The sequence below is a fragment of the Pelecanus crispus genome, chromosome 9, assembly GCF_030463565.1.
Source record: "Pelecanus crispus isolate bPelCri1 chromosome 9, bPelCri1.pri, whole genome shotgun sequence".
In the NCBI taxonomy this organism is placed as follows: Eukaryota; Metazoa; Chordata; class Aves; order Pelecaniformes; family Pelecanidae; genus Pelecanus; species Pelecanus crispus.
In genome coordinates this window covers 5,688,626-5,701,372 of record NC_134651.1, presented here as the reverse complement: position 1 = coordinate 5,701,372, position 12,747 = coordinate 5,688,626, and the positions used below count along the sequence as shown (strand labels likewise).

General features: G+C 44.0%; 1 protein-coding gene across 1 annotated transcript in view; it reads right to left on the bottom strand.

Annotated features, from left to right (window-relative positions):
* The window catches only part of LOC104031406 (uncharacterized), a 204,478-nt gene that overhangs the window by 20,298 nt on the left and 171,433 nt on the right, over positions 1-12,747 (bottom strand). The window contains exons 23-24 of the mRNA XM_075716822.1: positions 10,358-10,486; positions 3,972-4,100 (exon numbers count right to left, since the gene is read on the bottom strand). Of these exons, the coding sequence (XP_075572937.1) occupies positions 3,972-4,100; positions 10,358-10,486 (258 nt within the window). The remainder of the gene's footprint in view (positions 1-3,971; positions 4,101-10,357; positions 10,487-12,747) is intronic.

Sequence of the window (12,747 nt, the reverse complement as noted above, 5' to 3'; positions counted from 1 at the left end):
AGAGCCTCTCAGCCCTGCAGCGCTGCTGGCACGAATCGAAGAGGCAAAAAATGTTCTGATCCCTGATCCAGAAGAGTGTCCTGCACTCACTGAATGCGACATCTCCCAGGATCAGACCCAAACGATGACTCTTCACCAAAACCTCTACGCCTCTGAGGCTGTTAGCGTGCAGAACGAGAAGCACTGCTGCAGGACGACATCTCCTTGGGGACCAAAGGGAGGAGTGAAACCATCTTGACCTCAAGGGCGAACTTGGTTGACAGTTTCTGACCCATTCTCAGCCCTTTTCTTCCCATCTGAGGACTTCCAGCTTCCCGACGCGGTTCTCACAGACACCATTTCTCCCAGGACTTTTCAACAGTGTTCATTTTTGTGATCGCTTGGACCCCATCCACACTGAAACCAAAAGAAAGTGCAGGAGCTGATTCCCATCACAGTTAAAAGTTTGTTCTGCAAATGAGTCTTGGTTGCCAAGTTAAAAAGGTTCAGCCCATCCTACAGAGTTCTGGCTCAGTTTTGGGAGCAGAACTAAATATTTCCACAATACAGACCAGAACTATATCATTACCAAGCCAAAGGAAAAACCAGCTCATAACCAGGTCCCCTGACTGGTTACTAGTGGTTCATGTGAGGTTTTTGGAGTATGCGTGCAAAGCTCTCGTTATGCTTACCGAGAAGACAAAAGTTTTCCAGTGAAAATTCTGGTAAGAAAGCAGAAATTTCTGGAGAAGAAAATTTTTATTATTCTGTTAGGTGGATACAAACTCTTTTTAGCTTCTCTGTAGGACAGTCCTGGTTATCAAAATACTTTTCTGAAGATAACAAGTGATATACCGAAGCTATTTTAGGAAGTTCCAAAACTGAATATACAAACAACCGTGGGACTTTTCTCCTTTCTTCATGATGAGTACAAAGGAAAGAAGCAATGGAAAGGTTTAAATTATCAGACTTGTTCCTGCTTCAGAACTTTCCTCTCGGTGCCTTTCCTCTGTAAGAGGAGGGATTATTCATTTGCAGTCTTTAAAATACCTTTTTGCACACAGAGTAAGGAACACATGAAACCGGAGACCAAAACATTCAGACTGGAAGCCAACAGCCATCAAAAGTGTTGGGGAGCACAGGGAAACAACGGGCACTAAGACTCAACAGTGTGCCCAGAAGCTTTGATTTCATGCAGCTCCACTGGACTGTTCTCCCCAAAATGAAGTTTCAGCTTTAAAAGAACAGGGAGTTTGCAAAGCCAAGTGCTCACACACTATGAAATGTCAAAGCCCTGGTTATCAGTGACCCTGAGCAGAGACTCTGGCAGAGCCGATCATTCCGAGCTCATTTATTCTGTAAACCACTGTGGTCTCTTTTTACCACAAGGAACTGCTTCTGTGAAGATCCTGCTGAGCTCCAACAGCTCCAGAAAGCGATGTTTTTAGTACTAATAGAATCAGGGCAAAATGCAGATGCTGAATTGTGTTCCTCTTCTACAGTCCACACACAGCATGAGAATTTTTTTTTTTCTGGTGGTTTTTTTGGTTGGTTGGTTGGTTTCGGAAACTGCAAAATTTGTACGAGTCTGTATACAGAAAGGAAGGTTACACCTCTGGCACGAAGAGATGCCAAATGTCAAGTCCTCACTTCTATATCGCTGAGGCATCATGCCACTCAAGAAAACAGTTTCTTTTAAACATACGCAATACACCTTTCCTAAACCTCTTTCTTGGAAACCTAAAATATCTTAGGCAGACACTCAAAAAACCCACTCCAAAATAAAAAAATGACCACATACAACCTTAAGCTGAGGCAGAGCTTGCTTGGCAGATTTCATCCCAGATTAATATAATTCATTTACAAGCAACTGAAAAACACAGTCTTGTAATGGAAAGCATTAGGCAGCTTCAACGAAAGGCATTACTGTCCATATCGCCCATAATTAGATAGCGGCGTATAAAACGCACTGCATGGCCAGCTTAAGATCAATTCAAATCCCATGATGTCAAAATTATTCCTCAATATCCTCCAGCACATTGCCTGCAATCTGATTACTTGAACATGAGTGCTGTCCTTCCAGCTGCTAGAGCTGGAGAGTCCCAGGAAGCAGCAAGGGGAATATTAAACACCCAACAAGGATGGGGAATGGTGAGCCGGCGTCTCCGACCCATGGTTGCCTTACTCCAAGCAGCTTTGGAGCAGTGTGGCCAAGGTCCAGTCTTAAAATCAAAATGAAGATTCGTTTAGCCAAGAGAAAAGAAGGTTACCCTTTGTACCATTAACTGACCTTGCTCTTCTAGTTACAGGCAAAGGAGACCTCGGAGGCTTTGGCATCATCACCAGCATGAGGAATAAATCAACCCGGCATAAAGCTCTAATGGCTGCGGCTCAAGAGAATAAATAGGTTTTTTTTCTCATGCGAGTAGAGGGGGGCACAGAAGGCCATTGACAAAGAGCTGCATTTCTTAATTTAATTTAATGAAATATGTAGAAACAAAGCTTCCCATCCCTAATGCAGTCCAGGGAGTGAGGAAGGGCCAAGGTGACACATCGCTATAACGCTGTGGCTCAGCTGAAGGGCAGTAAAAGTGGGTGTGACCAAGAAGCAAACATTGTACCTGTTCAGCAGCAGCTTTTCTGCTCTGCGGTATGGCTATCTGGCCCTGGCTCTGCAGTTATTTCAGGGTCAGCTCATTAACCTAGACCCACAGGGGAGTATTATCACCACCCCATCTTCAAGCAGTGGGAGACAGAAAGCCGAGTGTTCCTATGGGCGACCACGAGGAAGCAAAAAGGACTGCAACGGTGGGATATTTGCAGATGTATCTAAGAAGTGGAAAGATTCACCAGCATTGACCCTCCTCCTCAATCCAAAGAGGGGATTTGCAGGAGAAGCCCTTTCAGAAGACAGGCTGCATTGTGTGGTGGGGGGGCAAATGAGGGAAAAATATTATGAAGATCAAGCGCAGCCCTCAAACAGGGCTGATTGTAACATGGTGTATGGCTGGAGAATAGAATTGTTTTAATACAAGTATAATTTCTCTCTATTTTCTAAACCAAACCAATTTTCTATGGCAGAAATCTGCAACCTATGGATTAAAGAAGTCTTACGAAAGTGTTCACTCACGATGAAAGCTGGCTCCTTGAGGAGCTTCTTTGGACCCCAGCTCTACAACACAGTCCTGCCGACAGCAGTCATATTTTCAGAAGGAAGTACAGACCATGACATCATCCTAAAGTGGAACTAGGAAGTTGAGAGGCCAAAACCTGAAAATCTTAAACAAGCCCCCGTATTTGGTAACTTTTGCAAACAGGCTCAGTGATCTCCATATGTAATGCTATGTAGCTAAAGACAATAATTTAATTTCCCGTGAAATTTAGTGAACAATTTCTCAGAAGAGCCAATTTTATACAGGCATACACATAAACACACCAAAAAAAGCTTATAAGCTTAAAGACTGTGGGATAAATCCATACTTGTGAAAATCTAGGAAGTTGACCTTTTTTTTTTTTAAAAGGTTTTTTAAAAAAAAAAAAACCCAAATAACTTTTCCAAGAATTAGTTGAAAAACTATTTTGTCATGCTTAAATAACAAAATAGTCCCAGCTCTGATTTTTCCACTTTGCGCATTTCTAATCGGTTTATAATTGATAATTAGATGACATACAGCAGAAACAGAGATACAACATTTCTTCTCTTAATGTTGCACAAAAATAAAAAGCAGAGATCCGTCATATGGTAGCGGACAGCTCTGCTATTTCAAAACTGATGCTTATAACGTTTGACAAGTGCCAACAGCAGTTAAAAAAAAAAAATGAAGTTGATTATTTACACAGCTATGAAAAATCATTCCCTTTTTTTGGCATCTTTGGAAAGGAATGTGACCTATCTAAAATTGTACCCTGGTAGGTCATCCTACATTCCCAGAAGAAACCCCTGTCAACGCTGAGAGAGTGTGTGAACAGGGGCGGTGAGCGCCCGTACGTACGCTGCTCGCAGGTCTCTCCCAGCCAGCCGGGGAGGCAGCGGCACGTTCCCAGGACGTGGTCGCAGCCGTCAGCATTCTTGCACTTGCACACCTGGTGGCAGTCAAGCCCAAAGAATCCATCCGGACAAGCTGAAAATGCAAAACATCCTTTTTTAGCCAAGTTCCCCTTTCTTTCTTTGTATAAACTCTAGCTCAGACATCTGCAAACGCGGGGCGCTGCTCGTCTTTTCACGTCCGTTTTGCCGCACGTCACTGTGACTACTCTAAAGAGCCAAAGTTGCTTCAAGGGTTAAACCTGCACAATTCTGCTATGTGCATCTCAGATGAACATGACCCATTTTACACAAGCAACAGATTTCTGTGCAGAAAACCACAGCTGAGAAAATATTGAAAAGTCATACAACAGGAGAGAGAACGGATCTGGATTCACACAAGACAGTGCTTGTGCTTCTGTAATGGCCACAAGAAATAAAAAGGAACTAATTCAACATAATGAAAGACTATGGGGCCATCCCTGATTATCTCCCTGTCTTCTGAAATGCAAAACTTATGCTCCCATTTACTCTCCTGACACTTCTCTGAAGATTTTGTAACAGTGAACATAAGCCATAGTGGTGTAGTTCAGTGCTGAAATGACAACCTGACAAAGAGAAGGAATAGAGCAAACCAAGACAAATTAAATGTAGCAAGACAACTCCAGGGAGCTTAAGGAGCTCAATACCAACATCTAGGACACGTAAGGAAGAGCAGGCCCATGGATTCCATTTACATCTGTACCCGTGCTGACAGCAGTGAAAATAAGCCATCGGTGCCTGTCAGTGGGCCACATCATACCCAGAATGCTGCATTACAAGAATGTTAATGCTGCTGTGCAGTTAAAAAAAAATCTAAAAAAGAGGAATTATGTTGTCTGTGTAGCCTTAATTTAACCTCTCTGTCTGCATATATATATATGTGTGTGTGTTTAGATTGTATAAGTACCTGTATAATTATACTAAATGATAATAAATCTGTAGATACACAATTGTATGTCATTCTTTCCACAAAACCCCTGAATCACTCAGTATCTGGAGCGGCAGTGCTCATTAAATGAGCAGTTATTCAATAAAACTTAGCTCTTTGTCCTCCTTGTTCAATATAAACTTACATTTAAAACCCTACCCTCACGCTTCTACCGTGAAATCAGAATGACTGGCTTCCCAGTGGAGTCTTATGATGATTATTGTCATATACACTACCCAACGATGCTCCACACTAATTTCACAGCTCTCTACCAGCTCAGAACACCACCATTATCCATATGCATCTTCCAGCGTTGGACTCTTCTGTCCCTTTTCTTGCCCTGTCTCGTTGTCCCAGTCTACTCGTACTGCCTCTTCCACAAATGTAAATTCAGCGGCTACAAGGAGGGGGAAATGCAGTGTCCGTAGATCCAGGCAAACCGGGACCTGCAGACAGCGACGGTGGTAACACTCTGCACATCTGCTTTGGCTTCTCTACTCTGAGCTCCTGCTCAGCTTGTGACTACATATGATTGTTTCATCTACTCGAAATCAAAACCCTTCATCCTGTCCAGACTGCAGCTTCTTCTCCGGCATGTGAAAGATTTGAGGCTCACACCACTTTCCAAGTATGTGCTGTCTCAGAAAAGTGCCTCATACCGACATGAAACTGTAACGCATCCGTCAGCCTCTGGTCAGCTCGTACTGGGGAGAGAGCCGTTATCAAGTGGTAAGGAAGAGACATCAGCATGTGGCTTCAATCTTTATGTCCTTATTTATTATGCTTCAGCAGCGCGTATGGCACAGCATACAAGGAAGGACTTCTCCTACTTAACCCTAGGTGACTTCAAAGGCTGACAAAGTTTTTCTTTGTTTAATGCAGGGACTAGAGAACATTGTCAGCTCTTCCTAGACATGCACAGTATTTATTTTTCCCTTTTATCTCATTAAAACAGAACTCTTAGAACTCTTGCTGGGCTATCTTATGGTAATGATTAACTGCTGAAATCCCAAGATAGAAGCCCATTCAGTCTGTCCGGTGGTAGGGCTGGTTTAGACAGCAGTTCAAATGCAAACTGTGAGTGCTGCACTTCGCAAGGGCTATACGTTGCTGTTATTAATGCATCAATTAATAAACACACTGTAGAAGCAGTCCGAGACTCCTGCTGCCTCCAATTTGTGGGCTAATTGCGTGGCATTTTGGGATATGCGGTCAGATTAAGTAGCAAACTGGATATTTCTTCTGTTGGCCTGATCCCGTAACTGGACACGTGCCTTGGGTCATACAACACATACCAGAGCAGCGGGGAATGAAAATAAACAAAATTATGTTGCAGCGAAGACAATCGCAACCTTCAAAGCGGGAGCAGCAGATGCTCAGCCCTTCACAGAATTAAATCAATTATAACAATTGCCTTCCCAAACAGGAGCAGAGCAACCCCGGTGCAGGCCGGGTTGACCTGGTTGACTTTGCACGGCGCACTTGAAACAGAGCTGCGAGCACGGACGGCGAACACAGGCACACCTCGACGCCTTTTGGGTTTGCTGGCTGGACAGCTGGGCTGCCTGACAACAGGAGCCCATGGCCCATGCTTCCTGCATGTCAGATGTTAACATTTATTTGAAGAAAGCATTGATATATTTAGCTATTTATTACAAGAAAGATTGTTTTGGGGCCGGGGGGGGTGGTGGTGGTGCTGCTGCTTTTTTTTACTTGCCTGTTTAGCTACAAGTGCATTAAAACCAAAGCCCTGCAGCAGTGGGTGATCACAGCAGGCATCTTTTCTGAAGAAAATACTACTTACATTATCTGTGCTTGAACAGGACAGAGAAAGGACTTACAAAGCCACCTTTTGCTATGATTACTGCCTTTGCACAGTCCAGGAATGCAGAGGCATTAATTGCTGCTTTGGTTCAGGAACAGCCAGAACCCGACATGTGCCTCAGGTACCTGCTCCGCAGGCATGTAACATTCTCCTCCCAAACAGGAAAGCTATCTAGAGGCACTGCTAGCAGCATTACTCTCAAGGAACCACCAAAAATGGTTTCCTTTGGTAATGCTAGACCTTGTGAAAAACTGTAGTGTTTCTTCAAGTTGTATCACTTGCTGCTTTCAAGAAAATGCAAAGAAAGCCTTTCCTAGGTTGTTCAGATAGCCTGCAAACATTTCTTAGTAGATTATTTTGTTTTCAGGCTTATTTGCAAATGTTAGCTACTTTGGAACTGAAACAATTCTGCCCCTTTTGTAGCTCTTTTGAAAGAGTTACAAGATTCACACGGTTCATTTTTCCAACGGACTGAGCAGAGCTGAAAGATGAAGCAGGCATGTGCCACCTTCAGAAATGTCTAATTTTCTTCCAGGAAGTGGCTCGATAGGTTTTTTTCTTACCAATTGTTATTATATGTGATCATACCACTTCTGGAGAGGCAGCAGTGCGACTGAATGATACCAGGTGGAGATGAAGAACAGCTGATTGACGCTGACTCACAGCAGAGCAAAACTGAGATGCTGATGGACAGACGAAAGTACTTTGAAGAGTTGTGAGGGCTCTTGCAGCGTCCTGTGGCTGAGGGCGCAGAAGTTCAGTCAACTTCTGAATAATTCACAGCAAGGTCTCACAAAATGGTAACCTGGAGCAACAGTATTTCCTGCTCCTGGTTAGCTTGGAAACTGTCCCATGCTGGTGGACGATGATGTGGCTTTGGTTGTTACCTGTATTACTGACGGGCCATATATGTAGGTATGTACCAATCTGCACTGAATATTGCAAATATCTTCTGAGCCACCATGCTGTCCTCACTCTTCATACTCTTCTCAGAGAACACGCATCCAAGGTGTTGGGTCATACCTCCAAAATACTCGATTCTGGCAAATTGAAAGGTTTGCCTTGACACAGTTAAAACTGAAATATGACTGAAGCATCGCCCCTGCCTCAAACACAGCGGCACACTCAAGCACGATGGTGCTCTTCCCTCAGGTTGGCTGCCTCGCCAAGGGATGAACACTGGTTACTGGTCAAGACACTGCAGCCCGTTAGCTGGTTACGCAAATGCTTGAGATGACAAATACAAGCTCGCTTGACCATAGTGCTATAAATCCTCCAAGAGCTTTCTACAGTTGCTAGTGCATGTCCACAGAGGCAGAGTAAGCAGGATAAGCCTGGTTAACTTCACCAAAAGCGATATACTATAAAAGCCCAATGCTGAGAATTAGCCAGGGCTAAGATTACATTAACAACGCTAATAAATAAGAAGAAGAGATTATGGAAATTTGTGGCCACTAAAGAACTTGGAAATGGCCATTGAAGTGACCTTTTGCAACAGGGACTGGCCTGTAAACCTATGAAGCCCTACTTCACACTGAAGGTAGCAAATTCATGAAAAGGAACAGCAGTATTTTGTTCCCACCTGAAAAAAAGAAAACCAATCCCAAAAAAACCCAAAGGCAAGTTTTGGGACTTCTGCAATTTCAGCTTGAATCTGGATCCCATGCTGCCACAATGCAAAATACCAGAAACAACAACTGCAGGCTCAAACATGCTCATTGTGCAGGAGTGATATTAATATTAATTACTAATATTAATCAATATTAGGTTTTGTAAGGTACTGTCTTCTCCTAGGACTCTCAGAAGGCTGCCAACGTTTCTGTTTCAATGTTTCTGTGATGACAGAAAAGCCCCTCCCAGCCCTGGGATGAAGCATCAGCAGTGTGCGAGAAGTCCAAGGCAACTCAGCTGCACCGGGTCTCAATCTCTACGTTCTTGTCTGCGAGGCGCAGAGCTTGGCTGACGTGGGTGGGTTGCCAAGAGGATGGCAAAAAGCACATCCTCGCCAGAAGGAACCCTGCCAGTCTCCGAGTCACTAAAAACAGAAGTGCTACAGCTCCTCAGAGACAAGGTGCCAAGAAGGTTCTACCAAGGGCAAACCACCCACACATTTTCCTTGGCCTTCATCTTTTGGAACCAGCCAAACTGTTCTGGTTAAAACTTTCTACATGAAAAGGTAACACAGGTCAGCTCAGAGCAAACACCCTGCCTGCTTGAGAGAAAACATGCAGAAAACAGGGTCTGAAGAACGGTAAGCGCTAAATTCTACTCTCCCCTCCACAATCTTCTTTCAGGAATTTAAAAAGATAAATATGTCCAACATGACTCATTTGGAAGCTGAGACTTGTATTTTTTTTTTTTTCTGATAGACATCACCCAGGCTTCTCCATATTCCTCACACCTACTCCGACGAAGGATATTTAGCCTCTTTGTCCCCATTTTGATTCCTGCTGGAATGACCAGATTTACACCACAACACAGATAAGTGTATTGCCTTTCCAATAAAAAAATAAAATTAAAATAAAACAGGATAGACTTATGAAAACAGAGTTCAACTAAATCATTTTAAAAAGGGACATAGTGGAGGTACCATAAATTATGAGGCACGCTTTGCAGCAGAACCTTGAAAAGAGTATTTATTTTGTGTAATAATTCCTGGTAAGAATGAGAGGGGCACAGGCAGTGGTATCTGAACTCCAGCCCGCGGGGTGCTTTGCTCCATCACCGGTAAGGCTGTGGAGCACCTCCCTTCCCATCAGAGGGCAGCAGCTTCCTGCAAGTGCTGCCGCTTCCCTCTATCGTAGCTGTAACCCTACCTTCAGAAACGTGCTGATAAAGCTGCTCTCTCAGCAAAATAATTGTTACTTTGGTTTAATGATTATTTGCAGAATCTTCAATCGTTTACACTTAAACAACTTCCATAATGTCTGACTGACTACGTGCTGTTTCTGTTGTAGTCAAGGCTATTTTTTTATGGTCTGCACAATGATGCAGCAGCACGACAGCAACCCTCCTTAGATGATGCGCCAGACTGACTCATAGTAATGCATCTAAGGAATACAGGTCAACCTTTCCGACACTTTACGAAATGATTAAGTAATAGAAAAGGATCTGTTGGGTTTATTAAAGTTAGAAGTATATCTGTTCTTAAAAAGTTCCTTTGGGAAGATGCACAGATCTATGTTTTTCCTCTAAAACGTTTCAGAGATGCACTAGGAACAAGCAAGTGTAAGGCAGGACAAACATCCTTCTGCTCAGTGTTACAATAGTAAGACTCTGCTTACAAAGAGTCTTCATGAAGATGTGATATAGCAGGGGTCTTCAGCACGCATCTAATTTTAACCACGTTAAAACATGTGCCCAACGTTAGGCACGCGGCGAAAGGCTTTACTGCGTTAGGATGGAAGTGCACATTTCAGTATTGTCTTCCAATTAAGATCAACGGTTTATTTAGATCAGGTGCTGTAAATTGTAAAACTAGCTCTCTGGTGAGCTGGGAAAAAAAAAAAAAAACAAACCTCTGCATAAACCCTGAAGGTACCAGAAGGAGCAGCAGTACCTCTTTCACAAAACGTGCCTGTCCAGCCCGCTGCGCAAGTACAGGCTCCGCTCACGTGGTCGCAGGCAGCTCCGTTCTGGCACTGGCAGCTGGACTCGCAGCTCTGGCCAAAGCTTCCCTCGGGGCATCCTGCAGCGGAGGAATCAAAACCAGATGACGGGTTAGTTCTGGAGCAGATCAGGGATCAATGGGGAACTTTCAGATACATGGGAATTCTTACTATTTGCGAAAGAAGAATCAAGGTGTAACGGTAATGCCCTAAAACTGATGTGATTAAGTATTCTCCTTGGGGTCCAGGTAGGCTGGGCTGTTTTCATAAAGGTCTGTCCTGGTTTTGGCTGGGATAGAGTTAATTTTCTTCCCAGTAGCAGGCACAGCGCTGTGGTTTGGATTTAGGATGAGAAGAATGCTGATCACACACTGATGGTTTAGTTGTTGCTCAGTACTGCTTATGCCAGTCAAGGACTTTTCAGCTTCCCATGCTCTGCCAGGGGCACAAGAAGCTGGGAGGGAGCACAGCCAGAAGAGTTGATCCCAACTGGCCCAAGGGCCATTCCATACCATACGGCGTCATGGGCAGTATAGAAACTGGGGGGGTTGGCCTGGGAGCAGCGATCGCTGTTTGGGAACTGGCTGGGTATCAGTTGGCGGGTGGTGAACAATTGCGTTGTGCATCACTTGCTTTGGATATTAATATTGTTGTTATCATTATTATATTGTTATTATTATCATTACTATTTTACCTTATTTCAATTATTAAACTGTTCTTATCTCAGCCCAGGAGTGTTTCTCACTCTTACTCCTCTGATTCTCTCCCCCTTCCCACCGGGGCAGGGGCAGTGAGCGAGTGGCTGCGTGGTGCTGAGTTGCTGGCTGGGGCTAAACCATGACAAGGTCTATTTTACAAAAACGCCAGGGTGTTGAAAGACTAATTTCTGCACAGAAAACTACCATCAGCCGATAGTTGCAAAGCCTGCGACTTCAGAGGTTCTGCTTGACGACACTTTGCACACTGGTCTGGAATTGCTTACGTGCACATCTCCTCCGGGACTTCATCAGCCAGGAGGGGGAAAGCTCCCAGCTTCTGCACCTCCTTTTGAGGCCCTATCCTCTTATTTCCTTGCAAATCCTCCTTCCCCAGAAAGCTGGAGGAAATACAAAATGTGGTGGCTTCCTTCAGAAAGCTCGAAACTGAAAGCTGCATACTTCACTTTCAGGCTCTGCTTTGAAAAATTCAAGTGAAATCATTACATCTGGGGGACAGATTTAACAATTACATTTCCACAGCAGTTAATGTATGGAGTTTTAAAAGATTTGCAAGGTACTCACTATTGGAAGAAGGAAAACAACACTTGGGAACAAAAATAATTTCTTCCAGGATTATAGGAAAATCAATTAAGAATAGGGCCAGTTGCCTAATTCACATTAGGTATTTTGGACAGGCTGAAATAGGGAGATTTACTTGGCTAAACACAATATTACAGGGCCTCTACTCATGTTAGAAGGTCTTGTGAACTCCCCTCTAAATGAGTTTACGTAGATTATTTTGCCTGATCTCTTTTAAAAGTGTATGGTTTTAGCATTTACATCAACAAAGTGATTTGCAGGCAACCTGGAAAGAATCACAACAGAAAACAACAAGGATCCTCAAAGACAGCTCTGCGTCTGGAATGAAGTGGTGGGTTTGGTGCTGCCTATTCGGTGCTGCTGGTGGGCAGTGAGAGGAGCTGGCGTGAATTCGGTTGTTCCTGCAGCTTAGTTACTCTCTAACTGGAGCCAACCCCTAGGTCTCTTACAGAAGCTATAGGTTGGGACGGGAGACAGAAGGATAGCAAGGTACATTAAGATTTCTTTGCTTTCAATCATCTGTGTCAGAAAATGGGCCGTTGTTTACATGTGGAGACGTTTAAATGGATGTGTTGTGCTCGCAGGTGAAATTCAGTCCCAGGGTTGAATCGGTGCTAAATCCCATTTGCATCACCTCCTACTCCCAAAGCTGCCAATCATCGTGCATCATGCCTCCTACACTAGTGTAACGAGTAAATACATAGAAGCGCACTTGTGCCTTAAAAGCTTGATCCCGCTCAGTGTTTACTTCTCACTTGAAATTTCAGTCAGAGTCCAGAGAATCTATGCAAGGAAAATAGTATTCCAGTGCAGTAATAGGTGTGGGGCTCTCGGCTGAGCTTTCTTCAAACCTACGGCATTTAGCCTGGAGCTGAGACTTTCAAGGTGATGGCAACGGGTCAGTGCACTTTACAAATGATTTCGCAGTCCACATCACAGAGAATCTGCCCTCCGCTTGAGCAGGCGCAGCCTGCTGCAACGCATGCCGAGATACATCCACCCCGCCGGAGCACCTGAGCTGCCTGCAAAGCCGCAAAGGGCAA